This window comes from Xyrauchen texanus, chromosome 1 (assembly GCF_025860055.1).
Source record: "Xyrauchen texanus isolate HMW12.3.18 chromosome 1, RBS_HiC_50CHRs, whole genome shotgun sequence".
Lineage (NCBI taxonomy): Eukaryota > Metazoa > Chordata > Actinopteri > Cypriniformes > Catostomidae > Xyrauchen > Xyrauchen texanus.
This window is the reverse complement of record NC_068276.1, coordinates 1403068-1425901: the sequence shown is the minus strand read 5'-3', so window position 1 is coordinate 1425901 and position 22834 is coordinate 1403068. Positions and strand designations below refer to the sequence as shown.

Below are 22834 nucleotides of genomic sequence, written 5' to 3'. Positions count from 1 at the left end.
TGTCAAACATCACCAGACGATATTTGGACACAGTAGTTGTACAAAGAGACAATTTCCTATTTATTCACGAACCGTGATACATTCATTAAACGAGTGCACGCTTACACAAATACTTTCTGGAGAACATGAATAATATTGATGTTCAATGCGTGTATATAAACAAAACTATACCACCAAAACATTGACTCTTCGTGTGAGAGTGTGTGTGGCTCTTAAAAGAGCCGTTGGGTTTGTCTGATGAGAATGAAGACGTTTATCCTCCGAAGCCGTACAGAGTTCGTCCCTGTCGTTTCAGCGCGTACACAACGTCCATGGCAGTGACGGTCTTTCTCTTGGCGTGCTCGGTGTAGGTGACGGCATCACGGATCACGTTCTCCAGAAACACCTTCAACACACCGCGAGTCTCCTCGTAGATCAGACCGGAGATACGCTTGACACCGCCGCGGCGAGCGAGACGACGGATGGCGGGTTTGGTGATTCCCTGGATGTTATCGCGCAACACTTTGCGGTGACGCTTAGCGCCTCCTTTCCCGAGTCCTTTTCCTCCTTTACCTCTTCCAGACATGGTGCTTACAGAAAAACGATCACCAGAATATGTGGTTGAGTTCGCTAGTAACAGCATTTACATTTGCCTACAGGACCTAGTAGAAACACCACACTGAAGGTGGAGCCTAAGCACGTCACGTATTTTTCCTTCTCACAGCGCTGACGTACCAACGCTTTTAATTTAAATTTTTTGTTTGTTTGATGAGAATTTGTTTCAGGTCAAAGTCCAAATAAATAATTATAAAATAGAATTACAAATGACATTGTGGATTTGTTTTATTTTTGCTGTTGGGTGAAAATTGGTAAGCAAAACTAATATTTGAAGGGGGTCTCATTAACCGAGACAGCATATATCCTGCAGTCATTTACTTCCGTGTTCAAAACCCCGAAGTATGGGAATAATTTATTCAATTTTTCAAACAGGCACTTTTACTGAAAGGTTAAACGTCTCAGGCAGGTTAAATCTTTTGATTATTTTTAGGCAGGGGGGCGAGTTATCAACTTTATAATATTGTAACTTTATACAATTTATCAAGCACATTCTCTGTCAACAAAAAAAACTGATCCGATGTTTAGTAGAACTGATGTTTCATTTATTAATCTTTAAAAACCAAATCTCTTTTCATAGACTAGTAAAAAAATGACTCTTTGAAGGTAAATGAAGTGGCTCTTAAAAGAGCCTTTGGGGCGGATGTGAATGACGTCGCTGTGGATTTAAGCGCGCTCTCCGCGAATGCGGCGGGCCAGCTGGATGTCTTTGGGCATGATGGTGACCCTCTTGGCGTGGATGGCGCACAAGTTGGTGTCCTCGAACAGACCGACCAAATAAGCCTCGCTGGACTCCTGCAGGGCCATGACGGCGGAGCTCTGGAAGCGCAGATCCGTCTTGAAATCCTGAGCGATTTCTCTCACCAGACGCTGGAAAGGCAGTTTGCGGATCAGCAGCTCAGTGGACTTCTGATAACGGCGGATCTCTCTCAGCGCCACGGTACCGGGCCTGTAACGATGAGGCTTCTTGACTCCACCGGTGGCGGGGGCGCTCTTGCGGGCGGCTTTAGTAGCGAGCTGCTTCCTCGGGGCTTTTCCACCGGTGGACTTGCGAGCGGTCTGTTTGGTTCTTGCCATGATCACGAGATTCTCTTCTCCGTTCAACACAGTAAATGAAGATAATCGGCACACCGCTGCTATTTAAAGCCGTGTGCGATCACGCGCTCAGTGTGGTGAGGGTTTAGAGGCGTGTGATTGGCTGATGTGGACGTGTACGCATGACAGTTGACCAATGATTGTGCGGCACGACTTTTCAAACAAGCGGCGACAGTTTCCCGCTCAAAATCGTTAGTTCAGTTTACCTCAATGCGCATTAAATAAACGCTTCACGTTTCTTTGTCCAGCTTTTATACTCAAGTACTATAATTTATTTATTTAAAATTATGAATGTAGCATGATGAATAGTAATAACTAATAAGCAGGTAATAGCAGTAGCAGATTTAATTATAATAAGAAATAATTCATTAACGCTTTTGCGTACTTGGGAGAAGATTAAAATAAAATATTGACATATATATTGGGTTAATATATATATTTGAATATGAATTCACAATGTTACTTATTTATACTACACGGGTCCCACAACTGCATCAGTAATTCAATCCACACTTTGTTGCAGGTTTTTAGAGAAACTGCTTAAAACTGAATATAATCTGCAGTTGATTCACACAATAATCTGGAAGTTTTCTTCCACTTATTTCATGCAAGTGTGTAATTAAAGGCCAATGAACTGTTTGAGTAAAAGAACAATTCACTCTCTCATAGTTCAAGTGTGTGGCTCTTAAAAGAGCCTTTGTGTTTCAGTGACAGACTTCAGTCCGTTTACTTGGTCTTGCCGGGTTTCTCGGTCTTCTTGGGCAGCAGCACAGCCTGGATGTTGGGCAGCACCCCACCCTGAGCGATGGTCACTCCACCCAAGAGTTTGTTCAACTCCTCGTCGTTCCGCACTGCCAGCTGCAGGTGACGGGGAATGATACGGGTCTTCTTGTTGTCCCGAGCGGCGTTTCCGGCCAACTCCAGGATCTCAGCGGTGAGATACTCGAGCACAGCGGCCAGATACACAGGAGCACCGGCGCCGACGCGCTCAGCGTAGTTTCCTTTGCGGAGCAGTCTGTGCACACGGCCGACGGGGAACTGCAATCCCGCCCTGGATGAGCGAGTCTTAGCCTTCGCTCTCGCTTTACCGCCGGTTTTACCTCTGCCGCTCATTTTCAGATTAAGCTATTTCAACACAATGTAGAAACAGAATACTCAGTGTGACGCTGTCAACAGTATTTAAAGGATTCTGTCAGTCGTCTATTGGCTGGAGTCTGTAAAACATTCTAACCAATCACAGAACTTCCCTCCGAACTCTAAACTCCTCCCTCTTATTTCTCCGCTACATTCTGTGTTCATGAGAAACTTCCAGCTGAACGAGTTTTAAATCCAGTTTAATGTAAAAGACAATATCGATAATAATAACATGTTCAAATATATCTGACCTGAAGTAAATTTGATATTTCAGTGATATAGTCACAATCGATGCAGTTATTCATATAAAATGTTGTCAGATGCAAGATGTTGGTGCAATTACCTTCATTTTAGTTTTATGAAACACTGATTTTACACTCAACTTGTCAGGCGGGTGAAACTTAAACTGAATATCACGTTTGATATTTTCTGAATATACTGTTTTTTGATTTTGGTGTTTTTGGTTTATTACAGTCATAGTCAGGAGCAATTGTGTCCTCTCACAACCAATCTAATAAAACATCACAAAATAAATATAAAATACAAAAGTGTTGCTCTTTTATATGAAATAGTGGGTGGCTCTTAAAAGAGCCGTTTTGAGGGAGAAACTCGGAAGATCATTTACTTCTTTTTGGGAGCTGCTTTCTTAGGCTTGGCTGCTTTAGCCTTTGCAGTTTTGGGTTTGACAACTTTGGCCTTTTTGGGGCTCTTGGCTGCTTTCTTGGCGGCTGCTGGTTTCTTTGCCTTCTTGGGGCTCTTCGTTGCCTTTTTAGCGGCTGCTGGTTTCTTCGCCTTCTTGGGAGATTTCTTGGCGGCAGGTTTCTTAGCCGCGGCACTCTTGGGCTTCTTGGCAGCGGCGGGTTTCTTGACTGCGGCCTTCTTGGCTTTAGGAGCGGCTTTCTTGGCGGGTTTCTTCGTGCTCTCGGCTTGTTTCTTGTTGAGCTTGAATGAGCCGGAGGCGCCGGTCCCTTTGGTCTGCACCAGAGTCCCTTTAGTCACCAGACTCCTAACGGCGATCTTGACGCGGGAGTTGTTCTTCTCCACATCGTATCCACTGGCGGCGAGAGCTTTCTTCAGGGCGGCGAGAGACACGCCGCTCCTCTCCTTGGACGCGGTCACAGTTTTGACGATGAGATCACCGACGCTTGGACCCGTTTTCTTGGGTTTGGCAGCAGATTTCTTCTTGGGCGATTTGGCCGGCGGGGCGGCTGCAGCTGGAGCGGTTTCTGCCATCTCTCTGATCGGATCTGTAATCTCACAAACACACACGAGCACTGAGTGCAGTAATGAACAGCGACTGAGCGGCGCTGCGCTCTTAAAACCCTCATGAGAACCTGAAAGACTCAATCCGCTCGTGACAGCGTCTGTGTGCCTCCGAGAGCCGCTCGCGCTTGTGTTTTCTCCTCTCACATTTAGAGCAAAACTGGAGCGATAAAACAGTTTAATGGAGTGAAAACAATGTGAACACAGAGCAGGAGTTCTGCGCTTTATCTGGAGACTAAAACACGCGACGAGGAAACTTTTAGTTTTATGTCTAAACTTCAAATCCACATCGCGCACCAGCTATTGGAAAAGACCGCGTGTGATTTGGATGTGATTTTCATGCAGAAATGATTATATTTGATTGAACGCGTCTTCTGTGTTTTCAACACACACTTTGATAATGACTTTAATGAAATGAGCATCACTGAGGGACTTGTGGACTGTTTCATACAGGAGTTGTTTTGGGCAGATTGAAGCACACGCTCCGTGCCATATGATGATGTAATGTCAATAAACTGAAAAACGACTGTAAAAAGGACAATGTAAACAACTTTACAGTTCAAATTATACATGAGTTTTAACAGAATAATTAATATAAGTGCTTTTTTAAAATGATAAACTTCACATTTCTGACTTTTTACCCTCCTCATATGAACCATATCTGCTTCCATTGTAAGTGCCTCACTGAAACCACAATGTTTGCTTTCTTTAAAGGGGACATATTATGCCCCTTTTTACACGATGTAATTAATATAAGTCTCAGGTGTCCCCAGAATGTGTCCGTCAAGTTTCAGCTCAAAATACCTCACAGATCTTTTATTCTACCAGGCCTTTATAACCCTGTTTTGTAGCCCTGATCCAAACGGGCTGTTTTAGTGTCTGGAGCTTTAAATGCATAGGCACTGCTGCTACCCACAACCCTTCCTGGAAGTGAGCTGTGCCTTTCCTGCTGGTGCCATGGATAACTCTATGACAACATTGCAGCAGAACTTAAACAGTTAAAACATTATAAATAACACGGAGGACATACAAAGTCAATCATCTGACTGTATTGTGTATAGCAAAGTTTATGAAATATAAAAAAACAGCTATAGTTGTTGAAAATACCACTATGGTTTCATAATCGTTTTTGAAATAATGATCTGTTTTATTATACAGAAAATCTTCATTGCATGACCACTCAAGCTGGACTGTGGAGGACGCCAATCAGTTTATGGGACATTATGTCCTGTCACGTTTACATAAAACGGTACATAAAAAGTGTGCAATAGGCCTTTAAGGTTATGACTCAGAGGAAGTGACATCATTTGACCAAGGTTATGCTTACATTGATTGAGGGTGAGTTCTGTCAATGAATTGTTTGATTTTAAGCTAGTTTTTGCATGTTTTTTTTTAGGGGGATGAGCTAAAGGGTCAGGCCCTGTCACACTAATATATCTCAGAAAATAATGAAATATTTTTATATCCAAAACATGTCTAAAAATGTTACTGAAATTCCTTGCTTGCATGCTAACAATTTGGATGTTAGCTTATTGACAGGCTGAGCAATGGCAGTTCAAATGGCTGACCGTCATGCCCGGTCACATCAGGTCCTGTCACAATCCTGTGTGACAATACTTGACAGAACCCGTGACAAGGCTTACAAATGAATGGCATACACTGTTAAATGTTTCTGTTAATTTACACCCAAATTTCAACATGATTAAACTGTTATTTTTAATAACTGCGCCTTACTGTTAATTTTAGGAAATATAATGTTAAATAACGGCTTATTTTTGTTATTTAACCGCAAAATCGAAAATTCAAGCAAAGATATCGGATAGAGTAAGATGGTCTGGTATATTTGCAGATAATTGCCGATATGCAATTTTATGCTTATTTAAAAAAAAGTTATTTATCAGTGGAGAAGTTAGCAATTTCATTTCGGTTTTTTTAGGTTGCTAAACAACGACTGATTCAATCAATAGTCAACGGTGCAATCCACTAACAAACTAAATATATGCATTTAACGTTACTGAATGAAGACTAGACAAATTAAACACCTGATTTCTCTACTGCAAATGTTATCATGAATAATTTTGCATAGCTACATATAAATAAGAAATAAGAACGTTTGCGGTGTTTTCTGTGCATGCGCAAATGTTTGTTATCGTGGATGTAGCCTTTTATTACCCTATTAATACCTTACACTCCGGATTTTACGCGAGACGGCCTATACATTTATTTAGTTGAGGAACTGCGCTCCCAATGTGTGTGTGTGTGTGTGTGTGTGTGTGTGTGTCGCCACGTCTATTGGCGCCACTATCTGAAATAAATAACATGTTCATACAGTATTTTTTGCATTCTGGGAAGGAGCGTAGAAGGCGGCATTTTGAACCTGCAACGAACACGGAGATCCATGTCGGAAGATCGCAGTGGTTACGTCGACCAAAATCACAATAATCCAGTGAGATTAAAGAGTTTCTTGAAAGTCATGCATAGTTTTAACATATATCAGTGATGTTGATGTATACTAAACGCCACAGACTTACACCACATTAAATGAAGTAACTTAGCTAGTGAGCCAAGGTGATTCAAGCTAGCAACATTTCGATATTTTGCCCATTAAAATAAGAAACAATGCGTTTATTTTAATGTCCATTTATGTATACGATCTAAATCTATAAACAATAGGCTAACGTTAGGCCTATAACGTTTAAGTAGCATTCCCGTGGTCAAGTTTGTGTGGCATTCTTGCCATGTGCACGTCTGGTTAAAGCAGATTTATTCTGAAAATCAAACGGCTAACATACATCTATTCACTGATAACGTTAGCTGTTTATGATGCTAGATAACTTTAGTTGGTCTAAGACTGTATTTGATGAATTCATGTCAGCTGCTTGTCTTTGATGGAGTATAGCTGTTTGGGCTACCAGACATGCTGGTGTGACTATTTTATGTGCAGGTTTTAGCCTATCAATGAGGTAAATCCAGCAAAAAACAGCTACTACTGATCGGGCTAGTGCAGTATCTGTGAACAGCTATTCTCTTTTAATTGCATTGGTATAGTGCACCCTATTTTGTGTTTTTTTTTTTTTGTGTTTTTTTTTTTTTGCTGTTTTGATTATCATTGAGTTGTAGATCAATGTTTACATTTGTTTTCTTGTTTTTTTTTTTTTTAATTACAGATGCAGATGCAGGGTACCATCCCTGATCACACTGCTGTTCAAGATGATATCCCAGGATTTATATCTCAGAACCAGGTGAAAATTTGAATGGTTTCTTACTTGCTTTAATCTAGCAATTTACTGCTAATCTATCAATAAGTCTAATTGGCTTGCATAATGTTTTCTTGCCAAATTTGTGGACAACAGTCAGCCACCTCTGTGGCCTATGTGAGGCACATAAAAATTCACAGCAACATACCCAATTTAGTACTGCAGTGCTGTATGCCTAATTGCCAAAGGACATTTAAAAAATGTGCTGGTCTGAAGGGACATCTTTACAGACATCATAAGGATAGTATTGTTCAGCCAAGATCGATTAGGTTAGTGGATCTTATGTCATGTTTCCTCCTGCCGTGCCAAATGTGACTCCTCGAGTTTTATTCTCATCTTAAGGTGCACATCAAAGAAGGACAAACTATTGTTTGTCCCTTCAAGCAATGTGATAAAACATTTACTGTGGTTTCTACATTTACATCTCATTTGTCAAGAAAACATAAAAGAAGTGAAGAGGGCAATTTAATGGATTCTGTTATCAGTCTGGCTGGTGTAAGTGGATCTAGTGGGCCTCTTGGAGACAGTGATTCGCAGTGTGATGTGGAGATTGATGCTGCTGACAATGCAGACCATTTGGAGTTTAGCCCAGAAAATACTGAAGATTCACTTTTTTTGAGGAATCTTGCTCTGTTTTATCTTAAGCTACAGGCAAAGTTACTGCTTCCGGCCTCCACCATTCAGACAATCATTGAAGATATGCAGTCAATACATGATCTCAGCCAGTCTCAGTTATTTTCTAAATTGGATGAGAAGTTACGTCAGATGGGGATTTCAGATGATTCAATTAGGGCTCTAATTGATGATCTGAGAGCAGAAGATCTTTTCCGAACTCACAAAACACACACATTAAAAACAGATCTACGGAGAAAGACTGTTTTCAAGAGTCAATTTAATTATGTCGAACCTGTTCCAATATGCCTGGGACAAAATGAAGCCGGCAAGGACAGCTTTGCCCATTATGTCCCAATAGACCAAACACTCAATGCTCTTTTTCAGAGTCAGTCTGTATTTGAGCAGTACAAACAAGTTCATACCCATACAGAAACTGACAATGTTTTTCAGGATGTGTGGGATGGGGAGAATGTAACAGACAACACACTTAAAAAAGATGGGTCGTTAGGCTTGATCTTATATCAAGATGCTTTCGAGGTGGTGAACCCACTTGGGTCAGGGAAAAAAAGCACAAAGTACTTGCTGTGTATCTTTCTATTGTACCATACAATAGGTCAAACACTGATCAAATGCAATTAGTTCTTTGCAAAGAGAAAGACTTCAAACATTTTGGCCAGGATTTAGTCCTGGGTCGCTTGGTTAAAGATCTGAAAGAACTTGAGAAAAGTGGTATAGTGTTACCAGATGGACAAGTCTGTAAAGGAATACTGCATGCTATTTGTGGAGACAACTTGGTGTCACATAACATTGGCGGATTCTTTGAGAATTTCAGCACAAGTATCCATTTCTGCAGATATTGTGAAATGGAGAGAGAGAAATTCCATGCAGATCCACTCAGTAGGGCCACTACTCGCACAGTACAGTCATACAGAGAACATGTGCAGAGAATTAAAGGGGGGTTAGCCCATAGTGGAGGTATCAAATTTGACTCCTTGTTCAATGAGTTATCCTATTTTCATGTATGTCAACCTGGATTGCCACCATGTATTGGACATGATTTGTTTGAAGGCACTGTGTCCGCTGACCTCTCATTGTACATTCAGCATCTGGTCAAGGTAGACAAACAGTTTACATACCTTGAATTAAATCGAAGAATTAAAATATCTCAGCAATGATGCTAATGACAAACCATGTGAGGTTAACCCAGGAAGTGACAAACTCAGTGGCCATGCTGTACAAAACTGGTGCCTGCTCAGGTTATTACCACTACTGATTGGAGAGAAAATTCAGTCCCCGAGTGAAAACAAAGTTTGGCAACTTGTCTTACAACTGCAAGAAATGGTCTCTCTCATTTGTGCTCCAGCCATTTCAGCTGGACAGATAGCGTATCTGAGGGTCCTCATTGATGAGTATTTGTGTTTCAGGAGCCAGGCTTTCCCAAATCACAAACTGAAGCCAAAGCACCATTATGTTTCTCACTACCCTGAGCTCATAGTGTGTTTTGGTCCACTAATTAGGTTATGGACACTGAGATTTGAAAGCAAGCACACTTACTTTAAGCAGTGCTCCAGAAAGCTCCACAAATTTAAAAATCTCTGTTTAACTCTTTCAGAGAGGCATCAGCTTTTCCAGGCTTATCTGCAGGCTGGTAGTCTCTTTGGACCCGTTGTTGTAGCAGAAAAGGCAACTGAGTTTTTTCTTGAGGACTTCAATGACTACATCAGGGAATCTGTTTCAAACTATGATTTTGGCCCTCACAATACACTGATTGCCAATGAGGCAAAGGTCAAAGGCACAAAATACAAGAAAAACATGCTTGTGTCAATAGATGAGAACTCTGACGGTCTTGTCATCGGAAAGATTGTCATTATACTGATACAGAATCATTCAACAGTATATTTTCTCACTGAAAAATGTAGGACTGTGTTTCTTCATGATGTCGGTATTTATGGCTTTACTCCAGTGCAGGGATGTTACTGCTGTGTTAAGCCAGATGACCTTATTGATTATTATCCTTTACCAGCATACACATTCTCTGACATGGCAGTAATTGTACCACATCATTCCTTTCTTTCAGTTTACAGCCACGATGCTGGAGCAAACAGTCCCACAGGCCTTGCCAGGAGAATCTGAAGCTGTTCAATAGATGTTATTGATGGAATTTCTATCTCTCTTATTGGTAGACAGGCTATTTTACTGTCATTTTGGGTTGCTGTTTGGAATATTTTGCCTCTCTTCCATTGCCAATGCATTAATAATAATCAACACCCCAAAATGATGTACTGTAGCATGTTTACCAACCTTTCCTTAAATGACGGACAACTTCTATTTTCTCTCAATAGCTTGTTCATTGGCTGAATCCTAATGGACTGTAAGACATTTTTTCTCTGATGTTACAAGAGTATACATTGTCTGATATGACAGTAATTGTCATTTTCTTTCTTCTCAGTATACATCAATGCCTACTTTTCTGGATAAAATGATGGAGATTGTGCCAAGGGCACTGACGAATATTCCAGAATCTATCCACAACACTATAATTGATAGAATTGTAAATGCTGGCGGCTTTACATCAACACAAGAGCTCAAATATGTAAAAGAGGACGACTTTGCAGACTTACTGCCTCTTGTTAGACGATGACAACTTTTGGAATTATTCCAAATAGGTAAGCTTGCTATACAGTTTAACAAGTTACAGTACTATTCCATTACATCATGGCTTGCAGAACTTCATAACCAATGTATATTTCACAATTTAAAAACATTACTGGGATTTGGATCTGGATTGATTTTCTGGGGGAGGAGAGGATTCTGCAGTTGTTATTTTGTTGAAGCCTTCAATTAAGTTCACAGGACCCATCTCATATTTTTTTTTGTCATTTTTAGAGAGTAAAGTGATCACAGTAAATCTTGAAATCGTCCCATCCTCCACCACTGAAGTGAGCAGCAACTGTCTATCAATCATCAGTCTATCTGGAAGTGAGGACAGCCCGTCTGCCTCCCAGCCTGTAAGGAAATCATGGCCAGAGTCTTTTAAGGTGCCATGGGACATTATGCCTGCGGAGATTCGCACTGCCATTTCATCTTGTAAGAGACCTTCACCAGGTGCACGACGGCAGATGGTCAGGATAATATCCGATGAGATGAGAAAGTATGAGCTGAATCCAACACGAGCGCAGTGCCTTGTAGTTTGCCGGAACATTGTTCACCAGTACCCAAAAAGTTTTGCCGATCAGCGAGACAATGGACAGCTTCTAGATAGTGGATACACATCTTTGCTGATTCAAGTGAAAAATCGCATCGAAAATCTGAACCGTGCAAGCAGTTTTCATCAGCACCGTTCAGCTAGCCATGGACAAAAGAGAGGGCCTACTGACATATATGGATGCACAAGATTCCAGCCCAGCCTCCCTGCAGAAGAGACTGAGGACACAATGGAGACCAAGCGTCAACAACTGGAAGGGATCTACAGTCGGGATGGCACAGCTGGTGCTGAGAGACCAGAGGTAAAGAAGCTAATGGATTCTGCTTTCTACCTGCAGCGGTCCCACATCAATGTTGTACCTACACCAACCGTTGCATCTTTAAAAACCAAGTGGCCATACTTGTTCAGTCAGATAGGACTGTACACCCACTTTGAGGTTCTTACTGATATTCCTGTGCTACGTAGCCTTGAACTTGCCATGGAAGAGTGTGGCAAAGCGATTGTGGCGCCAAAACGTTATTTGTTTTGTGAATCTTGTAAAAATATTGACAGAATCTGACAGATGTGAATTTGTTCCATATCAAAAGTAACCTTCTCTGCCTTGTCTGTCGGTCTCAGTGTCCTCTTTGTCCGCGATTTTTCTCTGCGTGAGAAAATGGATGTGTGGCGTGAGAGCGTGTGAAAAGGGTCAATTGCGTGAGTCTTACGCTCAATGCGTGAGAGTTGGCAGCTCTGATAAAGGCATAGAACCAGTTTATTTGTAGTGCACTGACAATAGTTTTATATAATTAGTTTATTAATTAAATTAATACAAAGACAAAAAGTCCTTGCGATATGTTTGGTAATTGTACTTGAATGAATTTAAAATTAATTTGCTATATTTCAGATCAATATATTTGTTTTCCTTAATTTTAATTAACCCTAACTTTATTCTCATCTGAATTATAAAAAATTGATTTCCGTATAAAATAATACTACCATTAAAATCACATTTGATTTTCTTTTTTAATCAATGTAGAATGTGTAACTTAAAAATAAACAGATTAGTGCTCCGAGGACAAGAAATGAAAAGCAATGCGATATGATGAATATCCAAATGATGGAACTTCACAGACTGTTGAAATGGGGTTGGATAAAATGTCTTGTTTTTAAAACTGTGTGTGTGTGTGTGTGTGTGTGTGTGTGTGTGTGTGTGTGTGTGTGTGTGTGTGTGTGTGTGTGTGTGGTTTATGAGACCAATTTTCAGGTTTACACACCAGCATTACGAGGCCATTCGGTTTAGGAGACCACTTTTGATGGTCTCGTAATTCGGGGAATTTAAATTGTTATAATTATTGATTAATAATAATTTAAAGCATTATTAATAGATGTATGATTACTACATTACTGGTTTTATTAATTAATATTGATATTTGAATGTGATAAACATCCCCACGCTTTTTATGACCTTTACAAATATGGACCTTTTAAACCATGATGTGTATGTGTGAACTTTGAACAGTGCCTCTGTAGGTGGGAATTGGTATTGCAAGGTACACACACACTCGCGCCAAATTACACACATTTCCCTGCCATATCATACAATTGGCCGTAAACGTCGGCCGCGATTTTACGGATGTTTCGAGAAGATTCGCCACGTTTGGAGAAGTGTGGATATTAACTTCGGAGCTGCAACAGTTCTTCAGCATCATGGAATTTACCGAAAACTGAAAAGTAAGCCCTTTTATTTTATATTTTGTACATTTAATGAAAACTGTGTCTGATAGCCTCAGTGGAGTTGAAATAGCTTTACGACATATTTAATTGTTCATTACTCAGTTAAGATTACTCGTAACTAATGAAATACTATCATGAGTGTCCATACAGTGAGTTAGCTTCTAACTTCACCTGCTTGTACATTGTTCATTTATCAGTTTATCATAAACGTCTGCTGTTGGCGATGGTTATCTGTTTAAAGCTCCAAACGACACCCAATTATCTGAAACTAGTGATAATATTGTTACTCTGTGTTCTGTGTGTTATTTTGGGCCACTGCTAAAGCAATGAGTTATTAATATTATTCTGCATATCTGTGGAGACTGACTTGACATGATATTTTGTACTAGGGGACTAAATCCTCTCCAAGATACAGAACAGCACGTGAAGTTGGACAAAGATAAAGACATACATGAGATATATCAATCACACCAAAGGTAAGATGTTTTTGTAAACCTTTTGTCTCTTAATGCAAGTTGAGCTGTTATGTTAGATAAAGAATGCTCCATCAGACATAAGCGTGTTCATATGGAAAACAACAGATTATTTATGTATTTAATTTTTTTGATAACGTAAAAAAAAAAGAATGATATATTAGTGTCAGTGATGGGTGGAAACATCTCTAAGTTTTATCTTAATGTTTTTGATTAGTTATTAGATTTTTCTTTTGGACTTTTCCCAATCTCATTAGAAAATGTACTTTTCTATGTTTATGTGTTGTTTATATTATTTAAGTGGTACAGTTTATGATTTCTTAATTAGTAATCCTAAAAAGTAAAAACTGTATCAAATAATAAAAAGTACTATTAGACAAACTGTTTTGGGTAAAAGATTCCCATTGCTTTATGTGTTTTATTTTAAATACATAGTTTTGCATATTAATTTGGCACATAATGTAATTTCAGAGTTTGTTTACTGCTTGTTTACCATTACTGCCATTAACAGATGTGGTTTTTTTAATAGGGCGAGGTGTATTTGCAAAAGGCTTTCTGTTGAAAGGTTCATTCATTCTTGAATCCAGAGGAATCTTGTATAAGGTATCAGACTCATTAAATGAATACACAAACATCTTCATACAGAGAAATGATTACTGGGGCCGGTTGCACCAGCTGTGCGTAACTTCACACTTAGCCTAGTTGTGGTGTAAATTGGCACTAAGTCACAATTTATGCACTAATAAATATTTGAGCATTGCACCATTAATCTTAGGTATGACGTAACCCTACATATAAACTAAATATTTATGGCAGACTCTGACCAGGAGTAATGGATGAAATATTTAATGACATCAATGAGCTCATGTTTTGATTGACAGGCATCAGCCCTTTTGACATATACGATGGTGTTTACACTCATTTACGGGAGAGAGAAAACAACTTATTTTTAAACAGGTCTTAAGCATGAAACTGTTCTAGCGGTGCAGTTTTCAGGATGCATCACCCGGAGTGAAGTTTCAAAATATACCAAATATATAAGAAATTGTAATAGTTGTAATAGTATTACAACCTGTTGTAATAGTATTTATTTATCACCGCTTATTTATTTATTATACAGTTCCTATATATTGTTATTTACACAGGGCAAATATACTATTTATTAAATCTACTATTATTATGTATTGTATTATAATGCGGATATAATTTATTACAGCTGACAGTTACGTGAACATCAACCGTAATAAGATCAAATTGAAGTTAACGGCTTTTTAACACTTCTGTATACAAATGTGAAGGCTGCCTATTGGATAAATACAAGTAAACATCATATTATGAGACTAAGCATCACTTTACAGAGAGCTTACAACCTACTAGTGAAGTCTTGCCTTAAGAACAGGTGGATCAACCAAATTAAGCACCGACTTAGTTACAAACTAACTAGTAGTTACTAGGGTTGCAGCGGTATACCACGGTTTGAAAATGGACGGTTATCATACCATGTGCATTTGCTTATCTACGGTATTGAGAAAAAAATGCAACCGGATGGATAATCTCACCTGCGCGTGCGCATCTCCTTTCCTCCTCGACTGCCTGTCAGACTCGTCAACTTGCGCCACACACACACATGCAGCAGATGTCAGAGAGAGGCGAGGGGGTCTGACATGAGTGTGTGAGTTAAAGCAGTGTTTCTCAACTGGTCTATTCGGACTGGGACAGCAGGGAAAGAACAATGCCATGGTTCTCCCAAGTGATTGACTATTTAAGACTGCCGAGGCACATTTAATGATAATCTCACAAACAGCTGAAGACTTCTCATCTGCACTTTCGCACAAGTGTAACGATCTCGCGCTAATGATCTGCTCTTCTCTCTGGCGCGTGCATGCAACAACTGGGCTTCCCTCGATATTGTGGAGCGCAGACATCAAAACTGATGCGACCAATTTCAATTCTAGCGAGAGTTTTCTAGTTTAAAGTGTTACGGGGATTGTCATTTCGAACCTCTCAACAGCAGCAGCCCTGACATGCCAAACAGCACTGAGGAGGAAAAGAGTAACACTGTGCTCTTCGCCAAAATAAATAAATTACACACCATCACCTTTACAAATTTCTTTCATGATTTTACATGAGTAACAGTATGCATGCACCGTGTGGGAGAGAACAGATATTTCTGGCCCACCAGAGAAGACATGATCTGGTATGTATTCGAGGATGTAATCTGTTTCATTCCACCTCCTCAGCCTGTAACCACACGTCACCATGAGATCCAAAAGGACATTTGGGCAAAGCTTGTGAACTATAAGGATTATAAAATAATTATCTTGAAATGCATGTTTGTTCTGGTTATTACACGTGTGCAAGCAGTTGTTTTTGTTTTTACTCCTGTCTGTGTTTGTGCCATTATTGTTATTGTATCTGGCCATGTTGTTGTTAAATGCATTTTTAAAGAATTGTTAATAAATTGTTGAATAAAATGTTTTTATATTGAAATATCATTAAATAAATGAATATAGAATAAATAAGATTTTTGGCCTCAATCAGTTGTCAGTCATATTCTAATGAATTAGGTCCTTATTATATGTAATTGGCTGAACTTTAATGTATTAATCTAATATTACATTAACATTAAAATCCTAATAAGAAATGAAACTATGAATGTTTGCCAATACTTAAAGAAAACTGCAAGTCAACCCTGTCACACAAAATATTATGATATAAAAATGTATTATTTGAGAAAATATTGATGAATAATTCTTTCTAACAGTGTAGATGAAGGTGGGGGTATGTATCCATCATTACGTGTTTGTAAAATCTCCTATGTAAAGTTCGTTTTTTTACAACTATATGAGTGCCTTGTGGTTATTCTTTGCTTTCCATCAACTACATTTGACCAAAAAGTTGCTTATATTTCTAATAGAAATTACAAAACCATGTTAGATAAAACCAGGGACATGTGATCAATAAGAAAATAATATTTGTGTAAAAAAAAAAATTAGGAAATCAATCTAACATATATGAATTTGTCTGTGACAGGGCCTGACAATTTAGGTGTGAAATGCGTATAAAAATGTAATTTATTCAAGCATAAAAACATGCTGAGATGGCATATGTGTTTCTCATAGTTTAACGTCTTCCATATGACTCAATGTTCAGATTTCAAGAATTTGATCTTTTTTCCCTAAGATTTTTAGAAGTGGAATTGTACGTTTCTGGTAGAATGTCCCTTATATGGTAACCGAAACAGAGCTACAGCTTCATTGATATGGAATAAGGTACTTCGGGACTAGTTGCTACATTACACCAAGCACAATATTTTCACAACAAGCGTTTTTTCATAAATTCAGAAAGCCAAACTGCAAACGTTATAAAAGTATAAAGTGCGAAACTTACGACTTGCAAATCTGAAGTTGGGTCATGGAGAGTTTGTATCCATCTTTGATCCTTCGCAGTCCGAGTTAACTCAAGCGGCTCTAGCGAGGAGATAAATATGGCGGACTGTGCGCTGCTCGCTCAGGTTTTAATGAGGATGGATTTAAGCTACTTGGGCAGATCTCTTCGCCAGCCGTGAGCAGTACCTTTCCCCTTTTGATGTCATAAGAGGCTGCAAATCTGAAAATAGGGAGGAGAAAGAAACAAGGTTATGGTCTTTTACCATATATTGTGGTGGTCTACACACACTGGGGACAATAAATTCTGTTGTAAAAAAATTTGAAAAGTGGATTTTGCATAATATGTCCCCTTTAAAGAAAAGGCAGGACGAGTCTAAATTACATTTTGTGGTATTCAATATTATGCGTAACATTCCTGTAAATTGTTATGGTAGAGTTTAGAATGACTTTTTTGCTTTTTGTTTAGGAGTTAATTTACAACCTTCCATGTGGATTTGGTGTTATTAGTACATACTTCAAATGTATTAAAACAAGGGCTATCAATCAATTCATATTTTATATGGAATTCATTACATGGTGTCCCGATTAATTAATCGCATAGACAAATATTTGCTAAGAAAGCCCCTCATATAACAATAATTCAATATATAAAGATTATACATATTTATATCAATATATAATTATTAGGGCTGCCAATCGATTATATTTTTTAATCGAATTCATTACATGGTTTCCCAATTAATCAATCGCATATACAAATATTTGCTGAGAAAGACCCTTATATAAAAATTATTCAATATATAATGATTTTATATATATTTATATCAATATATAATTATACATAGTTATCTTTAAAACTTATATATATATATATAAAAAAAAATATTCAGATAATTAAAATGCATTACATTCTTAATCATTGATAAGACAAAACAAAAAGTGGCTTCAGAATACAATGTATTGTTTACTACCATATTATTGATCATAAGACAATCATTGACACACAGTTCACTGTAATCCATTTCAAGAGAATTTGTCAATCAGTTGGAGATTTTTTATGAGGGCTTGTTTAAGGACCCGTCAATGAACAGCTGCGTCAGACATTTATTTTTTTATTTTTTTATTATGCTTACAAATCTTTTACATCTAGAGCCAAGAGGTATATTAAAACAAACAACAACAAAAAGGAAAATAAATTAATAAACAGTTTAATAAAAATACCAAATTGTTTACATATTTCAATACACTTTACAGCTTTCTTGTTACTCAAATTGGAAATTGTTCTTAGGTGTTGCTGAACCTCTGAATAAAAAATGAAAACTAATGGTTTATAACCACCATACTTACATTTATGTATACTAAACTTTGCCAACAAAAGCAGAACATTAATCAAATAATATTCCTTATGAAGAGACATGTCATAGCTAAAAAAAACTAATAAAACATTTTCAAAACAAAGATGAAAGCTGGGAACAGTATGGTCTCTAACAATCTTGCAGAAATCAGACCAAAAACAAGTTGAGAAGGGACAACTCCAAAATAAATGGAAATTTTTTTCCTCCAGCAGACCACAAAATGTACAGAATATATCGACATCACAATTAAATCTCTCTACAAGAAAATAATTTGTGAGGAAGTACTTATAAATAAGATTGAAGGAAATGTATTTTATTTTATTCGTGATTACATATTTATGGATAATTTCCAAATTTCGGTTACTTTGCATCATAAACATAAAATGTTTAGGTCACTGTTTCCAAGTTAAATATAGTTTAATACTCAATCTTTAAAAGCATCTTGAGATCCCTTAGTTCGCATTTGCCCTCCTTCAAGTGTTTTGAACGCAAGAACGTAACGCATGTTTGTGTTGTTCTGCCAACTGAAGTGTTTTTTTCACTGTATAAACTATGCGTTGCTCATTGAACTGAAATTTCACTTACTGCCCTCTGGAGTAAACAGGTGGTACTACAAGCTTGCATTTCTCTGGAATCATACTCATTATGGTCCAGGGGCAGTGCGATTCATTGCTTACATTTTTTTAATGCGTTATTTTTGGTCAAATAATCGCACTGAATTAACACGTTAAATTGACAGCCCTAATTAAAACATATTTTTTTGCCTGTTCTTAACAAATGAGTGAATTTGTTTTTGTATGATTTTTATGAATTGCTTAATCGAGAGGTGTGGGATTAATGAGAAAACTTTTATACAATCAATTCAGAAGAATTGAACACTCATAAATACCTGGTGTAAACCAATGTTTACAAAATCATTTAACCATTTTCTTTTTTTGAGTGACTAATGGAAAACAGCAATGAAAAGCAGAGTTGAATATTGACATAAAAGACAGATAAGCTAATTCAGCGTCCAAGATTTAAACACATTGTACCATGAAATACCCTCAATCTTCCTTTTAAATCAGAATCACATCAGAAATATAAGTAAGCAATATCCCTGATTTTAATGTGAGAATCAAAGAGTCAGTATCAGTAGCAATAACAGTAGCAGAGGAGCTAGTAACTCTAGATGGTTTATAAGAAAGGGGATAAAGGTTAATATCATGGAAAGTATTTAGCAAGTCAGATATACAATAGTTAGCCTTATCTAGAAAATACAATTATAATCTGCTAAAAAAAAATAAATAGTTTTTTTCATTATTTACTGTATATGATCCAAAGTTAATATATAGCCATAGTGCGCCAGTTATTGGTGGGGAGGAGAGAGTAGAGTGATGTAGCCAATTCAGGGATGGAGATTAATACGAGGCCATGATAGATAGGGGCCAATGGGGGGAATTTGGCCAGGACTCCCAGGACACTACTCTTTACGAGAAGTGTCCTGGGATTTTGAATGACAACAGAGAGTCAGGACCTCAGTTTAACATCTCATCCGAATGATGGTGCCTTTTTACAGTATAGTGTCCCCGTCACTATACTGGGGCATTAGGACCCACACAGACCGTAGGGTGAGCACCCCCTGCTGGCCTCCCTAATACCACTTCCAGCAGAAACCTTGGTTTTCCCCAGGAGGTCTCCCATCCAGGTACTGGCCAGGCTCAACCCTGCTTAGCTTTAGTGGGCAACCAGGCAAGAGCTGCAGGGTGATATGGCTGCAAATGCAAATGTAAGGTCATACCTGATACAAAACTGCACACTATCGTGAACGTAAATGGACACTCCATCTCCTTTTCTCTATTCTCGACAAACATGTTCAGAATTAGGAAGGCATATCATACAAAAAGTCACGATTTCTCAAAAGTCTCCTCAAAAATTTGAGTGAGCAAAATAAATGACTACTCAAATAAACCAAATAAAATATGACTAAATATGAACTTAATGTTTGTAGAAGTCATCTTTCTAAAGTCATTCTCTCAAACAGCGACACCCAGAAAGTTTCCTGGGCGCTTCGACAGCGCTTCTGAAAGAGTTTATTTTCTGCACCTAAAAAGTATAATTTCTCTATAAGTGCAAACACAGCTGGCATTGCACGTCCTTTTCAGGATGCGTCTTTTTAAAGATGCCCTTCTACCTCTATGTAGTTCCTGGATACGGTCGATATCTCTCCTTTCCTGATGGTCATAGACGCTGCCTTGTGTGTCTGGGCCACAATTACACAGAGGCGGCGTTTGTGGATAGTTCTTGTTCTCACTGCCAGAACTTATCCATGGCAACGTTGCGGTTGCGACTTTCCTCCCTAACGCCACTTCAGCTGCCCCCCGTGTCACTCCTTCTTCCCACAGGACTGAGGATGACCCAGCTGGCGATGGAGGCGATTTGGGGATGGCAGCGTCTTGGTTTCGCCAGGTAAATCCCTACAAACCACACACCCCCCGGCACGCTCATTGACTTCTGTCCAGGCTCGAGGTGAGAGCAGGTCACCTCACGACAAGTCTGACTATTCACGACAAGCCTGACTATTCTGTAGGACCCGCCAAGTTGGATGATAAATTCTCCGCTGTATAGGAGAGCGTTCCGGCGTCTGACGAGGAAGAATCGACTGGGCTGCTGCCTTCGGGTCGGCCCGTCCAGTCTGAGCCTGACACCCAGATGGCCGACATGCTTGCCCTGGCCGTTGTGAGCATGGGGTTGGACTGGAACCCTCCATCCTCCTCGAAGCCCTGACGGCTAGAAAATTGGTTCCTCAGGTCCGGGCGCTGCTCACAGCCATGCCCCCTCCCTGGTTACTTTCTTCCAGGAGGTGCACAATGAGCTGATGAGGTCATGGAGGGCACCTTTCACTGTCTGTTCGATGAGGGCGTCCCCCTGTGGCCTCCAAACGTCAGGCAGCTCCGCCTCAACCTGGGCCCAGCTCTCAGCCCCAGCGCCGAGCGCCCCGCAGTTCTCAATAAAACTTCCTCATTCCCTGGGTCATCTGTTCCGGAAATGCCGTTCTCATGGCAACCCGGCGCCTCAAGATGCTCACACAGAAACATATTCTAACATGCGTCTGGCATCAGGATGGGTTCACAGCGGTAGACCTGAAGGACGCGTACTTCCACGTCTCTATCTTGCCGCGAAATCCAACCGTCCAGCTGATTTGGGAGTGGTTCGACAAAGCACAGGTAGACCTGTTCACTTCTCAAGTGACTTCCCACTGCCCGCTCTGGTACTCCCAAGTGGAGGCTCCCTCGGGACAGATGCCCCGGGGGCTGTGCAAGTACGCATTTCCCCCTGTGAGCCTACTTGCACGGGTGCTCTGCAAATTCAGGAAGGATGAGGAACAAGTCACTTTAGTGGCCCCCTATTTGCCCAAGTGGACTTGGTTCTTGGATCTCACACTCCTCACGACAGCACCTCCCTGGCGAATTCCCCTGAGGAAGGACCTTCTTTCTCAGGGACGGGGACCCTCTGGCATCCACGCTCAGACCTCCGGAACCTCCACGTCTGGCCCCTGGACAGAATGCGGAAGATCTAAGTGGCCTACCACCTGCTGTTGTAGACGTGATCAACCAAGAAAGAGCTCCCTCTACCAGGCAGCTTTACGCCCTGAAGAGGTGTTCTTCCCAATCTGAAGAAACTTTTGAGTGTGTAGCAAAATATTTTTATTGGAATAAACTACGCATTTCTTAACATGCAACGAGATTGCTGATTGCGAATTAGTTCCTCCCACTGCTGAAGGAACGGTAATAGTTTTTGCTTGTTCTTAAGGCTAAATAATAAAAAAAAAAATTATTTTGACAGGAAAAAGCCCATACAGGTTTTCTATGTTCTACTCAAAGATGAGATTTGACGCTTGTTTCTTAATTTGTGCATTAATTCATTTTTACAGAGAAACACATTAGCCTTGAGGGGAGGCACAACAGTAAAAGAAAGCGTTTAGCGGATTCTCAGCTTCCTTCTTACAAACGACATGACCCGTCAGAATAACTGGAGTGGAATCAATGGCATGGCTGCATTTAAAGACACTTCTTTAAAAACTGTAATTAATGGTGAGGCTTTCTGAAAATAACTACTGTGATTTTATTCATGCTGTTTGATGTGAGCTAAAAATTTTACCCTACAAATGTTATCTAAAGCTAAAATGTTATAATTATTTGCCACCTTACTGTTGGTCATATATGTGTCATTGTAGCTGCTGTAAGAAGAAACTGCTTATCTGCTACTGCAACAGACCAAGAAATTGAACATTGGGTCAAAAGATGGCTGCAGCTTTCCACAGACAGGGATGGAGGCCGTTTTCCGCAAGAGAAAAAAATGATCTTGTCTTCTCCTGGTTCTGACACACGCTCGCCCTTGAACTTGTTCCTAATGTTTAGACCTCGTGGACCTTGGACTAATGTTTTCTTTGGACTGCCTTCTGGTTTGACCCCTGCCTGTTCAACGAACTCCCCTTTTGTCCTGCTAGTTATCAAACTGATTTCTCCACTTCAAGACTCTGTTGCAGGTTCAACAATGTATTCAATTCAGTGAGAATATCTGAATATATATTGGAATTCTGTAAGTATCTGATTTATTTATATGTATATAATTTTATATAATATTTATCTGTTTTGTTTCTTGTTTTAGTTTTATATTTGTAAATATTTATATGTATTTATCAAATTTATATATTTAATAAAGCAATTTAGACTATATTAGTATTTTCTTTATTATA

At 39.2% G+C, this 22834-nt stretch overlaps 5 protein-coding genes across 6 annotated transcripts in view; all 5 read right to left on the bottom strand.

Moving 5' to 3' along the window:
- LOC127648401 (histone H2A-like) overlaps positions 1-22834 on the bottom strand; it is a 374379-nt gene that overhangs the window by 134948 nt on the left and 216597 nt on the right. The window contains exon 1 of one of the 2 annotated variants that reach the window (XM_052133069.1): positions 2559-2686. The exons of the other annotated variant lie outside the window; for it this stretch is intronic. The gene's annotated coding sequence lies outside the window, so the exon portion shown is untranslated. Of the gene's footprint in view, positions 1-2558; positions 2687-22834 lie in introns of those variants that run through there. 2 annotated transcript variants of the gene reach the window in all.
- LOC127648612 (histone H4) lies at positions 249-577 on the bottom strand. Its single transcript, XM_052133296.1, has one exon. The coding sequence runs from the start codon at positions 563-565 to the stop codon at positions 254-256; it is 312 nt and encodes a 103-aa protein (XP_051989256.1). The 5' UTR covers positions 566-577; the 3' UTR covers positions 249-253.
- Positions 1202-1711, bottom strand: LOC127648374 (histone H3). The gene has a single exon (XM_052133035.1). The coding sequence runs from the start codon at positions 1669-1671 to the stop codon at positions 1261-1263; it is 411 nt and encodes a 136-aa protein (XP_051988995.1). The 5' UTR covers positions 1672-1711; the 3' UTR covers positions 1202-1260.
- LOC127648392 (histone H2A-like) lies at positions 2349-2802 on the bottom strand. Its single transcript, XM_052133059.1, has one exon. It carries the CDS (start codon positions 2800-2802, stop codon positions 2416-2418), a length of 387 nt encoding a protein of 128 aa, XP_051989019.1. The 3' UTR covers positions 2349-2415.
- Positions 3327-4138, bottom strand: LOC127648241 (histone H1-like). Its single transcript, XM_052132830.1, has one exon. The coding sequence runs from the start codon at positions 4054-4056 to the stop codon at positions 3445-3447; it is 612 nt and encodes a 203-aa protein (XP_051988790.1). The 5' UTR covers positions 4057-4138; the 3' UTR covers positions 3327-3444.